Source organism: Hylobates moloch, unplaced genomic scaffold (assembly GCF_009828535.3).
Source record: "Hylobates moloch isolate HMO894 unplaced genomic scaffold, HMol_V3 SCAFFOLD_24, whole genome shotgun sequence".
Lineage (NCBI taxonomy): Eukaryota > Metazoa > Chordata > Mammalia > Primates > Hylobatidae > Hylobates > Hylobates moloch.
In genome coordinates this window covers 7387722-7405305 of record NW_026652299.1, presented here as the reverse complement: position 1 = coordinate 7405305, position 17584 = coordinate 7387722, and the positions used below count along the sequence as shown (strand labels likewise).

Sequence of the window (17584 nt, the reverse complement as noted above, 5' to 3'; positions counted from 1 at the left end):
TTCATGCTGTATAGATACACTGCTGTTTATATATCTCACACACCTAGGGTCACTTAAGTGGGCTAGACTTGAACCTCCCAGAAACTAGGTATCACCAGCATGAATCTAATGTAGTTTTTCCCTGAGGTGCAATAGGTGCTAGTAATATACAGTTTTTCTGCCCAGTACTTCAACATTCACCTTGTCCTAGGAATGCTTCTCCATTTCCCAATTGCCAAGCCTTATGGTACCCAAGGAGCTGCTGTGTTACCATGTGATCCTGCTCCCCTCGCCACAATTGATCTCGGTCACTCAGGTGAGCCAATCTTAGTCCTCTCTACTCCAGGCCAACTTGTTGATTGGTCCAGGGTAGCCAATAGATCCAATTAAATTCAATAAATCCCTTCCCTATGATTTTAGGACTTTGTTCCAGAAAAAGCATCAAGGCAGTTTTTTTTTTTTCTGCCAAGTGACTGTAGCTATAAAATGCAGAATGAAGGAATTGTTATTTTCCATCTAGAAAAAGAAGATTTATGAAGAGAGAATAAAGCAGACATACAGAGAAAAGCAGACAAGATTGCATGTTCTGACAGTTCATTTCTAGCTCTTCTCATTCCTGAGGCCGAGGTGCACCTTGCAGTGGTTCTCTTGACCACCTTCCTTAAATTCTGTGAGCCAAGAAACTTCCTTTTCTGCTTGAAGGTACGTTGTGTATCAGTCTCTTAAAACTAAAATCACCCTAACAGTTATAATACTAGGACAAAAGATGGGATTCAATTTTGGTTACTCTCAGAATTGTTGGGAAGAATGAAGTTTTGACTGTATCTGAAAGTTTGTATGTTTGTTTTTACAAAGATTATGCAATAATGTGTACTGGATACAGGAATGAGGTAGAAAAGTAGCTGAAAGGTTGTAGAATTCTTCACTGCATTTTTCTAGTGTAAAATCAACCTCATTTTCCTTCTTTCTGTAATCCTCTTCACTCCCTGGTTTCTTTGGAAGAACTGCCAAAACACACTGACAAAGGATATTTGCATGGTATTTATGATCAAACCATAACAAAAATGCACAAGAAGGCTCAAGTAATTTCTTCCCATACCTTCTCCAGAGATTTTGCATTTAGTCCTAAAATTTACCCTAATGTCTTGCAAGTATCTCTCAACCTTCTCTAAGGTTAGATAACCTTTTCTCTATCCAAAAAAAGAATATCTAGCTTGGGCAACAAATCTTGTCTCTATAGAAAGTAAAAGAATTAGCTGGGCCCATATGGTGGTGCGTGCCTGTGGTCTCTGCTGCTGGGGAGGCAGAGGTGGCAGAAGCACTTGAGCTTGGGAGGTCGAGGCTGCAGAGAGCTGTGATCGCACCACTGCACTCCAGCCTGAGTGACAGAGTGAGACCCCTGTCTCAAAAAAAAAAAAGATTGTTAATTAAAAATGTTTCCTCATGACCACGTGTATTTTAATATTGTTAGATTGTTAGGGTGAATTTTCAGGTCCCTTTTTGTCAGGAAAGCCTCAGTTCTCCTGGCAATATATTGGCCACTCTTACTAACGTTGCTTATTAATGACACTTTTATAAATATCTTTATGGCTGTGTTAGATAGATATTGATTTTTTAGACAGATAATAATAAATATCAATATAGACTGGCCTTAAAAATTATTGCCTAAAAATCAAGCGATGTTAACAGAACTCTAAATAAAAGAGAAATATTGGTCCCCAAATTAGTCAGCCCCCATAATCAAGTTGCTTTAGAATACTTTCTCAAAGATACTTAAAAGTGGGCTTTGCTGAGTGTTTACAGGTAGTGAAATATAGACCGGATACTTATTCTTTATCATTTTCTGTTTCCCTTTGGCATTTATTTTCTTTATTTGTAACAAGCCTGTGTTCACAGTGGAAGACGGGTACTCTAGTATCACTGGTTTAGTGTCCTGCGTGCATTTAATTTTCATTAAAAAATTGAAGAAAATTGAATATTATGTTAAGGCATTTAAGTAAACATCAAAATGAATAAATAATTCTTTTTAAAAAGAAAATATCTTGGAAGGTACACAGGAGTTGCAGCAAGTATATGTAAAAAACTGAGTAGAATCATTCATCCATCCCTTTGTTTAATAGCTGTTTATTGAGTGCCTACTAGTGCCAGTGTTCTTGGAAATGAGGACATGAGTGGTTAATTTTTTTTCCTACTTCTGTGATTCACTCGTTTGGAGATATATACACATAATGGTTGTGATTATGCAATATACAGACATGTAAATATATATATATGTATAATAGGGCATCTCATATATATATATAGACACACACACGCTTCCCCAGTGTAATGTAATGTATGTAACATAAATTATGTATTTATCATATAATCTGGCTTTTGCTTACTTCACTATGAAAGGCAAAGGGACTTGAAGAAGCAATTACAAATCTAGGTAACTGTATTATCATCTTTTTGAAAAACAGTCTTTTTGTTAACATCTCAGATGATAAGAAAACACAGAAAATTATTTTGAACGTAGTCATTTGTATTGAGTTTTTTAGTTTAAGGAAGCACGTATTCAGCATTTGTTGAGGTCTATAGATTCTCATGGCTACTTTGTTTAAAGTTGGCTAATTAATAAATGTAAGCTTTCCATCATTAAAAATGCATGTATGCATTTTTGCAGAAGGCTTCCAAAAGATATATTGGCACTAGATACCTAAAAACAACCGTGAGGGAAGAGGATGATCTTTTTCTCATTACACAGCTACATGGGCAGCCTCGCAGAGCCTCCAACTGGTACAGAGGCATGGATAAAGCCAGGTCGTCAAGAGCAACAGAAAAGTTTTCTGCTCTTCCTGGGAATTAGTACAGCATCTTGGCCGCTCTCTCCACCCCTGCTCTGAACATGGCTTTCTCCAGGGAACACATGTTCAGATGCCAATGAGAGTTTCTCATGTAAGAGAGCTTCAGGAGAGCGAGGTGAAGAGTGGACAAGGAATGGAATCTGTAGTAGTCTGCAGTATCAAATATCTCCCTAAACAGCAGGAGATCTTACATTAGGGGATTTTGAATATCAAGATGTAGAGATTGCTAACACTCAGACAGTTTTGATTGCTGTATATTGGCACAGAATGTTAGAGTCTATTACTTTTAAAAAAATTCCCAAGATAGACAATATGCACTTGTCTTTCACATTACTGTGTAACCTAAAAATTTGGAATTGGTATATTACCAAAAAGATAGACTAGTTTATTATATTTTAGAGGAGTTGATGAAGTAAGGTGATTTTGCCCAGCAATTCAATGCTCTTTTCTTATGCTTTATGTAGAGACACGTGAAACCTAAGAATGCTTGGGACAGTCATTGATTTTCAAAAGTCAGTGGCATCTGTATTATCTGGGAGCTTGCTTGAAATGCAAATTATTGGGGCCCATCCAAACCTATGGAACCAGCAATCTGTGTTTTAAAAAGTCTTTCATGAAATTCTGACCCTTGTCCAATTTAAGAACTCTACAAATTCAATCCTCTGCCTCACATGGCTAAATGAGACATTCATAACATGATTTTGGAGAGAAGCATAATCAGTCCCATATTATTATTATTAGGTAGCTTTCCTGACTGTCTCAGCCTGAGTTCACATAGACTTCCTTCTTCACTTACTGAATGTCATCTGTGTGTCTCTGTCTCAATCATTGAATTGATCACATCCCATCGTAATCTCTCTTACATGTCTGTGAGCTGATAAAGGAATGAACCATATGTTATTCAGCTTTGTGTCACCAGCACCCAGCACAGTGCCTGGGTCACAGTTATTATGCAATAACTGAATGATTAGGCAAGGTTCAGGGTCCTTGGACTCCTCATTTTGGCTCAGTTATTTCATGTTTTTGAATTTCAATTTCCTCATTTGTAAAATGAGCCAGGGTGTGCTTTCTGGGGTATCCTCAAAGTTCCAGAATTCTGTGATTTCAATTAATTAATTAATTATTTTAATCAATTTGCTTTTTCTTTACTGGCTAGGCCTAGAGAATTTTATCTGTATTCTTTTCAATTAAAAACTCAAAATAACACAGCTTTCTGATGGGGAAAACAAACATGCAGATTAAGAGAAAATATTTTGGAGGTGCCTGGAAACCGAGACAACATCACAAGCAACACAGCGCTTATTAAATATTTGTTGAATGAATGAAGGAGGCACTCAAGAAGCTTGAACTATCAGTTATTTCTTGTGGGAACACTTGCTGTGAAGTGAAGATAGCTGCTCCTCATCGCAAACAAAGCTAATAAAACAACAGCATTCATTAGCCAGGAAGTGAACAGGCTCTTCTTGGCGTTCACTGATTATAGTCTGAAAATCATCCCCCGTCTCACCCGCCAAGCACTACTTCTATTTTTCTCTCCTCTGAACCTATCTCTTTCTCCACCTTATTTTTAAAAACTCAATGTATGAAGTTAACTAAGAAATTAAAAAATAATGACTTCCATGACAGATGTCTGACTGGCAGACAAAACTCTTCCAACCTATAAAAATGTGATAGATACAACCAAGAAGAATATGACATACTTTGTAATAGTATGATTCCCTCCTTGTGAAGTATTTAGGTACTAACTGAATTATCTGATAAACTGATTTTGTACAATTGATGAACATTATATATCCACTCAACTCTTGCAGAGAAATACGTTATAATCAAACTTGTATCGCTTCTGTTACTCATATAAGAAAGCTAACTAATTTAAAAGTTTTAATTTAAGCTCCATGTAAGAGGAACAGGAGAAATTGATAGTTATTAAACCAAGAAGATAATGAAGGTAAAAAAATGTTCTTCTTCTTTCCCCCACTTTCCCCTATGCTAACGATGAGATGCACAGAATTGATGGTTAAAGAGACTTAATTGCTGGCTAGGCTGCCAACCTTATACTAATATTATCAGTTTAGGGGAGTTACACCTGATGCCACTATATTTCTTCCTGAGGCAAGATTTTCAGTCTAGATCTGGATCTTTACTTGGGGTTCAATTGCCCTGGAGACACCCAAAGAAGGATCCTGTAAACTTAGACCTAACTGGCATTTCTGTTCAATACTTGAAGCAGTGCCTTTCTGATCCCACCACTTCCCATCCTAGCTTATACTCTGCTATTCTTCTCATGTATTTTGTGAGACATGAACAGGACTGGCTATATGGTTGGTGGGGCCCAGTGTAAAATGAAAATGTAAGGCCCCTCATTCAAAAATTGTTAAGAGCTTCAAGACAGCAACTGCAGAGCCACCCAAGCAGCTCTTCTCAGTGCTGGGCCCTGTGCGACTGTGCAGGTCCCAGACCCAGGAAGCTGGCCCTGTGTATGTTATCGTGAGGCAGGGCCCCCGAGAGCCTCCCATCCCATGACAGCTAGTGCGGTCCAGTATTTTTTTTGTTCATGCTTCCAGTAAAATTTCATTAGAAGAAAGGGCAGGGTGGGGTGGAGTCCAAAATTTCTAGCCTGATTTCCTCATTTAACAGATGTTACAACTAAGGTACAGTGAGGTTAGTGATTCATACAAAGTTGCACAAGTAATTTCTGGAAGAGCTGTATGTAGGATTTATGTATCCTGACTCTTCACCCACTGCTCTTTCTACTGCACCATAATGACTCAACATGACAGAAAGAGAGAAGGAAAGAGAGAACCTCATCTTTTTAGTTTTTCATCATGCCTGACTTGATACCATTTGAACAGGCCCTACATATTGAAACGATCACAATGACATTATAAGCAATTCTAAATAGCAACATTATTACACCATACAATGAATATGGAGGAAAGTCAGTTAAAATGCCCACTTCAGTGTGTGTGTGTGTGTGTGTGTGTGTTTATATGTGTGTGTATAAAATTTTTACTTTTTTTCCTCTGTTTTTTTTTTTTTTTTTTTAATGTCCCCATTCCTCTGAATCCTAGACACTTGTTTTATTCTCACATTTTTTTTTTTAACTGGGTAATCCAGAGCTGGGTCTAGTGGGGCAAAGAGAACACATAAAAGTTCTTCGAATTCTCTGTTCAAGATGCTTATTTAAAATTTCCATTTAACATTTAAGGATTGTATTTCCTAATTTGACTGTTTCTAATTTGTAATCAAGTTTCTAAAGGCACTCAATAAAGAATAACTTTCCATAGCATCTTGCAAAGGTGAATTTTTATTAGGTATTATTTTAACATCTGTTAAAATAGCAGGTATTAGTTATTAGTTAGCAGATATTAAATATTTTGTGGTTATAGTAAACAAGAAATGCCTCAAGCTTAACTTTGGAATAGAAACCAAAAAAGAACTTTGTTCCTGGTTCAGTTTGCTTTCCCATTTCACATATTACTCGTTATTCTCCTCCCACGCTTAATGATATCCTCCTACATGTGTTCCACTTCTTCAGACTAAATGAAACTGTGTCATCCCCTGATAACAACCCATCCCTTACAGACCTTTCCCACAGGGCCATTCCTGCTTTCATTTGTTATGACTCAGAGAACAAAGAGGAAGGGTCAACAAACTCCTTAATTCACGCTACTGCTTCCAATCAATGTTCCTGTTTCATCAACTCACTCATCATTTATTTGTTGTTTATTTATTCATTAATTCAACAAATACCCTGGTTATGAACCATTAACACTGTATAAACCACTGCATCCTCTGAGAGGGATTATGGAGAAGAGCAGACCTAACCTCTACCCTCAGACAGTTTCCACTCTGTAGCTGTAATGGTTTGAAGTCGAATGTCATCCATTTTCACCATCCTGTTTTAGGACATTGCCTGTATAGTGCAAGCAAAATGACGCCTGTCCCATGATTACATTTCCCCCAGGATGCCACTGCATTCTGGGAAACTTCATCACTTAATAGGTAGTCCATGCAGAACCTGGCTTCATAGTGCTTAGGCTTTCTCTAGTCCAGCAACATGGATGGCCACACTTGCTCCTGGGCTAACCCTGGGACAAGAACCAGAACTGTGAACTTTCGCTCTCTGATTTCTACTTTCTCCCCTTCCCTATCATCCAGTTCCTCATTCCCTTGAAACGTGTATTTCAATGTGACAATCAGGACCTGAGGAGTTCCCTAGTCCATTTTACCAGTTCTGATTTTATTTACCTCAGTTCACCTTGGAACTTGAAATCATCACTTCCATCTCTGTCCCTTACACTCGTATCATTCTTACTCTGCTGAACTAAGACCCAGTCCAATTTCTGGAGTATCAAACATATCTTTAAAAAATCTTAAATAATAGTATAGTCTTGTTGCAGACTATGTTTTCAAAATGGAATATTCCTTCCTAATAATTGAATCTCCATGCATTGTCCACAACAATTACCCTACATGTCCACTTCTCAAGATTCCAACCATATTCCTATTCCCTTACTGCTGACTGATGGTCTCTTTTTCCTACTGACTTCAAAGAGTGCAACCCATACAGTGTGTATTCCTTGGATCATCTTAAATTGACTACATTCTCTCCTATCATCATTCTGTCTTCTTCTTCTGATCTTACTGCTAAAAAATAAACATTATTGTGGCTATCATCTAAAGTTATTCTCTTACAACTCGTTTGATAACCCACTCCATCTTTCACCCAGTCTCCTTTTACATTTCAGCCGTTCTCTCTTTCTCTCTTGTGCACAGAGGCATACCCAGCAAGTCTTTGTCTTGAAGAAAGTCTTCCCTGAAATTGGCAATTTCTTTAAGGCACCTCTCTTGTCCTATCTCCAATATTTGACCCTATACTGTTAGAAACCCTCTACAATACTGAACACTTTGCATTTGAACTTACATAGCTTGCTGTATTTCAAATAAAACATCTTAATCCAGATGATATTATAATCAATAATAATGGCTAGAAATGATAGAGCATTTATTATGTGCTAATGTTGTACTAAATATGTTACACACATTTCCTATTCATCTGCCACTGTTTTATTCACCCGGTTGAACGTAGTTTCTTAATGACAGTGACTCTTCTTTTCTCATTGTATCTGTCGTGATGACTAACAAAATGCCTTGCACTTAGTAGGGTCTCAATAAGTGACCATTGAGTTGCATAACTAATGAGGCTATAATTATTTATTTGTAAATTTTCTCTTCTTGTCATTATGATGTTTGTTTTTTTATCAACACCGATAAAATTTATGTTCCTTAGTAGAAGGAACTCACCCTTCTAGTTCCTTAAAGTTTCTCAAGCCTCAGTTCAAATTCTACATACAACAAACACTCTGAATGTATGTATTTTAGTAGTTGTTAACAATGGGCAAATGCTTTGTTTTTGTTTATTGGTTGTTATCCAGGGTAAGAAGAAAAAAATACATATGATTTTTCTCCACTTCCATGAGAACAGCTTTTTAGACTCCACATATGAGTGAGGTCAAGTGATATTTATGTTTCTGTGCCTGGCTTATTTCACTTAGCATAATGTCCTCCAGGTTTATCCATGTTGCTGCAAATGACATGATTTCATTCTTTTTTATGGCTGAATAGTATTCCATTGGGTATATATACCATTCATTATCCATTCACCTGCTGATGGACATTTAGGCTGATTCCAGAGGATGAGGAGAGTAGGGGGAAGCGTGAACAATGAGAGATTTGTCAGTGGGTACAAAACTACGGTTAGATAGGAGAAATAGTTATGTTGGTCTATTATGTGACTGGAGTTCACAAAAATGTAGTGCATATTTCAAAATAGCTAGAACAGGGGTTCTTGAATGTCCTTATCACAAAGAAATGATAAATGTTTAAGGAGATGGATATGCTAATCGCCTTGATTTGATCATTAAACAATTTATACATGCATCAAAACATCATGTTGCACCTCACAAATATTAATATGCAAAATTGTTATGTGTCAATAATAAATTTTTAAAAAGAATATGATTCCTGATGTAAGTCAGTTGTCAAAGAAAGGAAAAGTCTGACAGCTTTCATCATTATTATATGTAATCATTATAAATACTACTAAATCCTCCTCCTACACAGTTAAAGAAGGGATGCTAAATAAAAATGAAATCAGATATAAAACGAAACTAGTTCTTAACCTTCGTATTTTAACCTCAAATGCCAGAGTACTGAAAATAATGTGTCCTACAACTCGTCTGTGTAGTTTTCCAGAATGTCAAAAGAACTTAAATGTCAAAGGCTCTCAAAATTGGTTAGTCCTTTCATTACAAATTTGTTAAATATTGTATTTTTGTTTCCTAGAGAAGAAGTTAAGGAGGAACCAGTGTGAATGGAGAAAACAGTTTACAATGTATTCATTTCTTAATGAACAAAAATAGTTTGAAGTTGGCCGGGTGTGGTAGCTCATGCCTGTAATTCCAGCACTTTGGGAGGCTGAGGCGGGCGGATCACCTGAAGTCAGGAGTTCAAGATCAGCCTAGCCAACATGACAAAACCCTGTCTCTACTAAAAGTACAAAAATTAGTCGGGCGTGGTGGCGCATGCCTGTAATCCCTGCTACTCAGGAGGCTGAGGCAAAAGAACTGCTTGAACCCAGGAGGCGGGGTTGCAGTGAGCCGAAATTGCACCACTGCACTCCAGCCTGGGCAACAAGAGTGAAACTCCATCTCAAAAAAAAAGAAAAAACAAAACAGCTGGCAAAACAAAACAGGGTGAGCATCTAGTCTATGTTAGTCGTTGTACTGGGTGCTTTAAAAATGGCATGCCATGAGAATGACACAATGGACTTTGGGGAAATGGTGGGAGGGTGATGAGGGAAAAAAAACTACACATTGGGCACGGTGTACACTGCTTGGGTGATGGGTGCGCCAAAACCTCAGAAATCACTACTAAAGAGCTTATTCATGTAACCAAACATCACCTGTTCCCCAAAACCTATTGAAATAAAAAAAAGAAAGAAAATAAAAATACAGTTAAAAAATAAATAAATAAAAATGACAAGCCATTTAATCCCTACAGCGAGGTCTTGTACATAAGGAATCATGATTTCCACTTTACTGATGTAGAAATGAAGGCTTATCAATTACATACTCAAGTTAATGTAACTAGCAGTTGGTAGAGATAAAATTCAAGTGTAGGTAATTGGTCTCTAGAATCTGGAGCCTCCCAAAACAATTGCCTCTCATATGTAAAATAATTTATGTATTATTCTTAGAATACTGGAAACAAGTTTGACTATAGTTAGAGTCTATACAGTTAGTTCTTAGACAAGAATTTTATTGTGTTGTGGAGGATTAAGAACTGACGCCTAAACTGGCCTTGCCCAGTTTCTGGATGTAAGGTACTTTTTCCCCCTCTTAGCAAAGGAAGTGCAGATGCAGGTGGTTATTAATAGCCCTTTATAACTAGAGGTACTAGATTGTCTGAGTAAATATAACTTTCACACATTCAAAGAGGAAAACATCAGGGTCCTATTTGGATCTTGATATGCACGTGGAACTGCATTAATGCTGATGATCACCATGCACCTAAGGCAGCTCCTTGTTACTACTAGCACATAGGCAAACTCATGTTTATAATGCTTCCAAGTTTTTCCATTTCTCTACTCTCCTTAGAAAATGGTTATTCACAGACTCTTAAAAATTTTACCTAATCATTTCATTTTGAATTTAAATCCTATTAATATCTGAACGTTGTAGGGTTCTTTGTTAGAAGGTATTCTTTATCTTACGTGTGAAAGCATTACAATTTTGTTCCTTTTTTTAAAAAAAATTAAAACTGGTGGCCGGTCATGGTGGCTCATGCCTATAATCCTAGCACTTTGGGAGGCTGAGGCAGGTGGATCACAAGGTCAGGAGATCAAGATCATCCTGGCTAACATGGTGAAACCCCATCTCTACTAAATATATAAAAAATTAGCTGGGCGTGGTGGCGGGCACCTGTAGTCCCAGCTACTCAGGAGGCTGAGGCAGGAGAATGTGAACCTGGGAGGCAGAGCTTGCAGCGAGCTGAGATGGTGCCACTGCACTCCAGCCTGGGTGAGAGTGCAAGACTCCGTCTCAAAAATAAAAAATAAAAATAAAAAAATAAAAACTGGTGAACTTATGCAATGTGGAAAGTTATTAATATAAATCCAGGTTTGCACTGTTTTATGTGTTATAGATCAATTTTGCCATTCAGTTAATCTAACTTTGTTGTTAAAAAAAAATGTAGTGATACTCTAGGCTATTCTTCTTCGCCTTTCACAAGGCAAAATCCTTCAGGGACTTAGATCCTAGTTTCACTCTCTAAAGATACTTAGTCTCCTCCACAGAGAATGTCTTCCCCTACTGTGGCTTCCTTTATCAGAATCCATTTCTTCTCCACCAAATATTCATTCATTGATTCATTCATTCATTTCACCAGTTGTAGTATCTACCATGTGTGCTCCCTGCTATAACTGGGCTTGTTGAGGCAAAATGGAATAGCCCTTTCCTTAGGGCAAACATTTTTTTAGTCACTTACTAATATCAACATATACATTCTTATTATTACTATTTTTGAGATAGGGTCATGCTCTGTCACCCAGGCTGGAGTGCAGTGGATTATGGCTCACTGCAGCCTCCAACTCCTGGACTGAAGCCATCCTCCAGCTTCGACCTCCTGAGTAGCCGAGATTATGGGCCAGACCACCACACCTGGCTTCATTATTTATTTAATTACTTCAGTAATTATTTATTTAATTACTGGCTAGAGAACAAGGTCAGCCAATAAGTTAGATACCAGGATGATCCACCCTCATTTTTCAGCTGAAGAAACCTCTTGTCTTCATGAAATTGACTACATGAAATAAGGGCAAACAATATAAAGAGGAACAATGAAACATGCTGAAGTTAGCGGTATACACCTTAGGGTTGTGGGATTTCAGAAAAGGAAGAGATTGCTGTCGTTTGGGGTGTTCAAGGATGACCACACTAAGGAAATGGGATGTGACCTGGACTTGAAGAACAGAAGGATGGGGAGAATTTGGATGACTGGAAGAAAGGAGCTGGGGGATTAGGGTCCGAAGGGATAGCATGGGCAGAGATTCAGAGGTTGGTATAAATGTGGTTCTTTTTTGTTATCACCAAGGGATTTGGTCTGACAAGAATGGAGCGCCGTTGGTATACAATGGATGGCACTTATTATCAGACTGAAGAATGTCCTGTAGGTGCTAAGGGGCAATTCAGGATTCTAAGAAGGGAATTTGGACATTGAGGACACTGTTACAGGAAAGATGTGGGCTGACTAAATAGAGGAGGACATGAGGGAGAGAGAACAGTCAAATATAACTAAGGCTTTCAAGTTTGGATGACTGGAATAATGGAGAGATGAAAATGTCTGGTTGGTTACTTCAGGCCAGGGGTCAAAAATATGTCAGCCTAAAAATACAAAAGGGAAGTCCAAGTGCTGTTTGTCTCCCATTCACTCACTCATTTCTTCAAACACACTTTGAGATGGAGACCATTATAGGATCCATGGCGATAAAGCAGCCCAAACCCCACAGGTTCATTGGAGGAAGACATTCTAGTGTGGGAGGGCTAGAGAAGAAATTCAGCCAATAGCAGGATCTTGATGAGTAGGACTTGGGAGCAGAGGAAGATAGTCTTTTAGATGTAATTTCAACCAGAAAAGATGTATTATTATTATTTTTTTTTTTTTGAGACGGAGTCTTGCTCTGTCGCCCAGGCTGGAGTGCAGTGGCGCGCTCTCGGCTCACTGCAAGCTCCGCCTCCCGGGTTCACGCCATTCTCCTGCCTCAGCCTCTCCGAGTAGCTGGGACTACAGGCGCCCGCCACTACGCCCGGCTAATTTTTTTGTATTTTTAGTAGAGACGGGGTTTCACCGTGGTCTCGATCTCCTGACCTCGTGATCCGCCCGCCTCGGCCTCCCAAAGTGCTGGGATTACAAGCGTGAGCCACCGCGCCCGGCCAAAGATGTATTATTTCTAAAACCACATGTATTTGGCATCCAAAGAGATGTCAAGGAGAAGAAGTGGTAAACTTATAGCTAGGAAGAAAGATATGTACTTATTCTCTAAAAGGGCAGAGTTGTAAGCTGAAGATCACTAGTAAATTTCTAATTAACTAAGTCCAGTGTATTTGCTCAGCTTTCTTTCAAGGGTAGTTATTTGAAGCTTTTAACTGAGTTCTCACCTTTATGAAATTCTCTTTCTTTGCTTCTGAATGTTTAATTTTTTTCTCTTGTGTCATAATCTTTTTTTTTTTTTCAAAAGAAAATCTTTGCTGATTTTCCTCCCCACCCACCAGGAGCCCTGGCCTCAGCTTTCTACTTGCTTCAACAAATACACTCAGTTGTAAATCTCATAGTCCTATATGATCTTGAACATGATCTGAGTATATTTACATAACTCTCAAATCTCTATCTCCAGCCCTGACTTCTTGGGTTTCAATTCCTTATTTCCAAAGGACATTCCTATATTCCCATATCTATATATCTTTGATATGAAAATACTTGTGTCTAAAGGCTGGTTCAAGATCTTCTCAAAATTAGATCCTTCTTCTGTAAATCTAGAAATAGCAAGTACTGCTATATGCTAAACATGCAGATCTGTAATTTTGAAGCCATTTTGCCTCCATCATTCAGAGAATCAATTGCTTGTTAAGAAGTCATGTTGCTAATTTCATCACTGTCTCCACCTTAGGACAAGATTTTTATCACTTCACACCCGGATAACTACAGTGACTTCCAGTTGGTCTCTCAGAGTCTGGTTTTCACCCACAGAAATCATGGTAGCATAACATGACCCAGACTCTTCTGTCTGGTGCTTTATATTCCCCACCATCTGGCTTTAACTTAAATGTCCAGCTTTATTTCCCAGAAATTGCCTCCTAGGACTCTCCGATTCAGCCAAAACCCTTTACTCACTATCCTCTGAATAGATGTCACACTTTCCCTTCTTGGCTCGCAGACTCCTCTTCAATTAGAAAGCCCTTCCCTACTCCTCCATGACTATTGAAAATGTATTTAGTTCGAATTCTACCTCCTTCACAAAACCTGATGTGAATGCCCATTCCATAGACTCTCTCTTACTTCTGTAATTCAAACAATTATGGGCCAGGCGCAGTGGCACATGGCTGTAATCCCAGCACTTCAGGAGGCCGAGGTGGGAGGATCACCTGAGGTCATGAGTTCAAGACCAGCCTGGCCAACATGGTGAAACCCTGTCTCTATTAGAAATACAAAAATTAGCCAGGCATGGTGGTGCATGCCTGAAATCCCAGCTACTAGGGAGGCTGAGGCAGGAGAATCGCTTGAACCTGGGAGGGAGAGGTTGCAGTGAGCCAAGATTGCACCACTGCACTCCAGCCTGGGTGACAATGTGAGACTCTGTCTCAAACAAAACAAAACAAACCAACAAAAAACTAAATAATTATGGCTCCTACCATTTGTTGCAGGTTTATCACATATTTTCACTTATTCTTCATCATTATTTTTTCAGATGTATTCGTCTCATCTTCCAAATTAAATGATAATCATGTTTTAGTCTTCCTGACCCATCCTCTACCACATATGCACACAACAGTGACTATATAGAACACACTCAATGAATACTTATTGATTTATTTATTGACTGAATACATATGAACTACAAGGTACAGCAGGTATTATGAGAAAAAAGGGGTTTTTAAAGCCTGGTGAAAAGACATTCAAGATTGATTTTTAAACCTTCTGAATAGAAGCAATTTTTATTAACCTCACTTTAAACTCTAGGTGTATACAACAGCTAGTAAATTGTTACTTTGTGGGGTAAATTTTCTTTTGTGACACTTTAAGTGCTTATAAGGGTAATAAAAATCAGCTTTTATTTATGCCGGAGGCTGAAATTTAACATTTATCTTTAAAAGGAACTTGAAGCCATTTTTGATCCCATGAGTTGGGACATTATAGAAAGTATCTAATTTATGATACCACTTTATTATTATGTTTTAATATGAAGTTATTTTATCTTGTTTCTATTTTTACATGGTGATAATACCCATGCAACATAAAATATTAAAACTAGAAGTATTCTTATCAAGAAACTAGTTTAATCTATTCGTTTTGCAGTTGTGGGAACTGAGTTCCAAAGAGGAAAACCGACATGCCCAAGGTTACAATCTAGTTATTTTCAGGGCTGTGTGTAAAAATTAGGCTTCTTAGTGCTTGATTCTATACTTTTTCTAGAATCATATATTGTACAGTTTTATTTTTATACCTTAAATTGACATTATTTGAATGAATAGAATGACAATAGGTTTTTATTATTTCTCTTATTTTATACCCAGGAAAGTGAATTCATGCTTTTAGGTTATTAATAAGCACATGTTAAACAGAAACACAACATGAGCAGTTTATTATGATGTGTATCAACATAAGGGTGATGTAAAATCATCTTAGTTTTTTACATTTCATAAAACTTCAAGTTTTTTTTCATGGATGAGTTGAGTAGAAGTAGTTACGTGTTTTTTTCCGTTTTATTTTGGAAGATAATTTTATAGTGGACACTATGCTAATATTTATGATGGTAGTGTAGAGGACTGTTTGAAACACCCCCTCCCCCCCAGAAAAAAAGTAGTCTCATCTAGGAAAAGAGAGATGAACATGTAAATTTGTGTTGGTGATGTAAGAATGTGGGAGAAGATGCCATTCAGTGTTTGGGAAAAAACATGGAATATCACAGTCGTCCTGAAACTCCATTCTATTGCAGTAGCAGAGTAAAACAAAACCCCACTCACTATCTTCCCACTGTAATTTTTTAGCTTCATTAAAAATAAGTAAACTTGTCAATTCTTCTCGAAAACTGCCTGGAAAAAGTTATTTAGAAGGGCTCAAGGATGCAGAGAATTACAAGTAAAGAAAGGATTAAAAGGAACTGAGATGATTAATTATTGAGAGAAATGTTTATGGAAATTTGTCTTTCTGAAAAAAACATTTTACAGTCTAAATTACACCACATCATTTGAATTCTCAATGACTGATATCAAGCGGTGGCTAGCAGAGGTATACCATATCCTAATTTTAAAATAATTTTTTGCAGCCTTTTAAAATAAAAGTTACTACTAGAAATTCACCCAACTCATGCACTGAAAGGATCCATTCATAGAGTTCAGTATTCTTGAGTGTCACAGGTAAATTAGGGGTGTGAGAATGAAAGATGTATTTGCTTAGTAAAATACCAAAATGTGGGAAATTTTGATTTGAAACAAAACCAGAGACCTGTAAAGTTGACTACTTGTTAAGTCATGGAGATACAAATGGATGGGTCAATGTTTCTTTCCCTGCCTCACTAAACCCACATGACACAGGACAAATGTGATCTGAGCGTGGCCAACATAACTCACCTGTACCATTGTTAATTGTGGTCTGGATCGTGGCTTCTGGCCCCATAGTGTCATAGTCTTCCTTCATTTCTTCTGTGGGGGAAAATTATCTTTAGCATTTGAGAATTGTAGAAAGGCTTACTATACTAAGCATGCCAAGCACAGGAACAAGGAAGATTCTTTTAAAGGAAACAGAGAAAAGGCTTGTTGTAAACCTCTAAACAATAGCTTTGTTCAGGCAATTGAATGAATCCAATAGTGCTAGCTGCACAAGAACTTATTTACTTTAAGCATTACTGCAAGCTGTGAAAAACAGAAGTGCTTATTTGGAGCAAACGAAGGGCTTTTCTTCTGGTGGCAGTTCTAGTGACAAACGGGGGAAAGATATTATTTTTTCAATAAGAGTCAAAAGCAACTAAGTATTTGTACTCATGAAGAGGCATGCTGGCTGCTATGCCTCTGGAAACTCTGGATGCTTAGTGGCAAGTCAGAATTTCACATTTTGTTTTCATGCTTTTCTTTCCCCTTGGGGTGGCTATAATGGTGCTAATCTATCCAAGCATACTTTTTGGAAACCTAATTCTACATATCAAAACTTGGAATGCCCAGTTTGTACAACAAATATCCCAGAGGTAACAATACCTGTTTCACTGCTTGATATAAACTTCTAAAACATATCTGCCTTATTCCTATCCCAACCACTCCATAAATGTCTTCTCCTCATCATCATTTATGCCCCAGTAGGTAATCATAATCATTTTCTGGGGAAACATACGTAACAACAGCTCAGTGTTCTGACGAAGGTGAATACATATAATGTTGAAGTTAAAAATTCATAAACAATTAAAGGTCATTGTCAAAAATTGCAATATTTTAAAATAAGGGAGAATTTGAAAAATAGGGGCACTCTCAAATTTTCTGCCTACCAGATTGTAGAGGATGTAGGAGGACAGAGCAGGATAGCTGACAGTTAAAAATCTCTCAGGTAAGTAAATTAAACGTGAAGTTTTAAAAATTGTGCTTTTACTGTGACAACACTAATGAGACCAAATATGCTCCAGGATGAATATCTCTCTGTGATAATCACTTTACTTAAAACAAGGGAAACTTTCTAAATAGGACTCTATGAATTTCCAAATCTGTCCTGGTCATTCTTTGCTTCTCATATTCTAATCTACTTTCATGAAAGAACAGGATCTAGAAAATGTTACAGCAAAAATAAAATAAAATATATTTTACAAGCAGTGCAGAAAATCTGTTTATGGAATCAGAACTGAAAAACCATGATCCTCTTAAGATAAAATACACAGATACACCTAGATGCTAATTTAATGCCACTCCTCATAATAATCAGATCATTTGAATGATATT

General features: G+C 37.5%; 1 protein-coding gene across 5 annotated transcripts in view; it reads right to left on the bottom strand.

The window, feature by feature from the left end:
- The window catches only part of ZEB2 (zinc finger E-box binding homeobox 2), a 136916-nt gene that overhangs the window by 25252 nt on the left and 94080 nt on the right, over positions 1-17584 (bottom strand). For 3 of the 5 annotated variants that reach the window (XM_032145744.2, XM_032145745.2, XM_032145746.2), the window contains exon 4: positions 16235-16306. The exons of 1 other annotated variant lie outside the window; for it this stretch is intronic. In XM_032145744.2, the coding sequence (XP_032001635.1) occupies positions 16235-16306 (72 nt within the window). The remainder of the gene's footprint in view (positions 1-16234; positions 16307-17584) is intronic. One more of the 5 variants, XM_058434316.1, reaches the window with a different exon arrangement.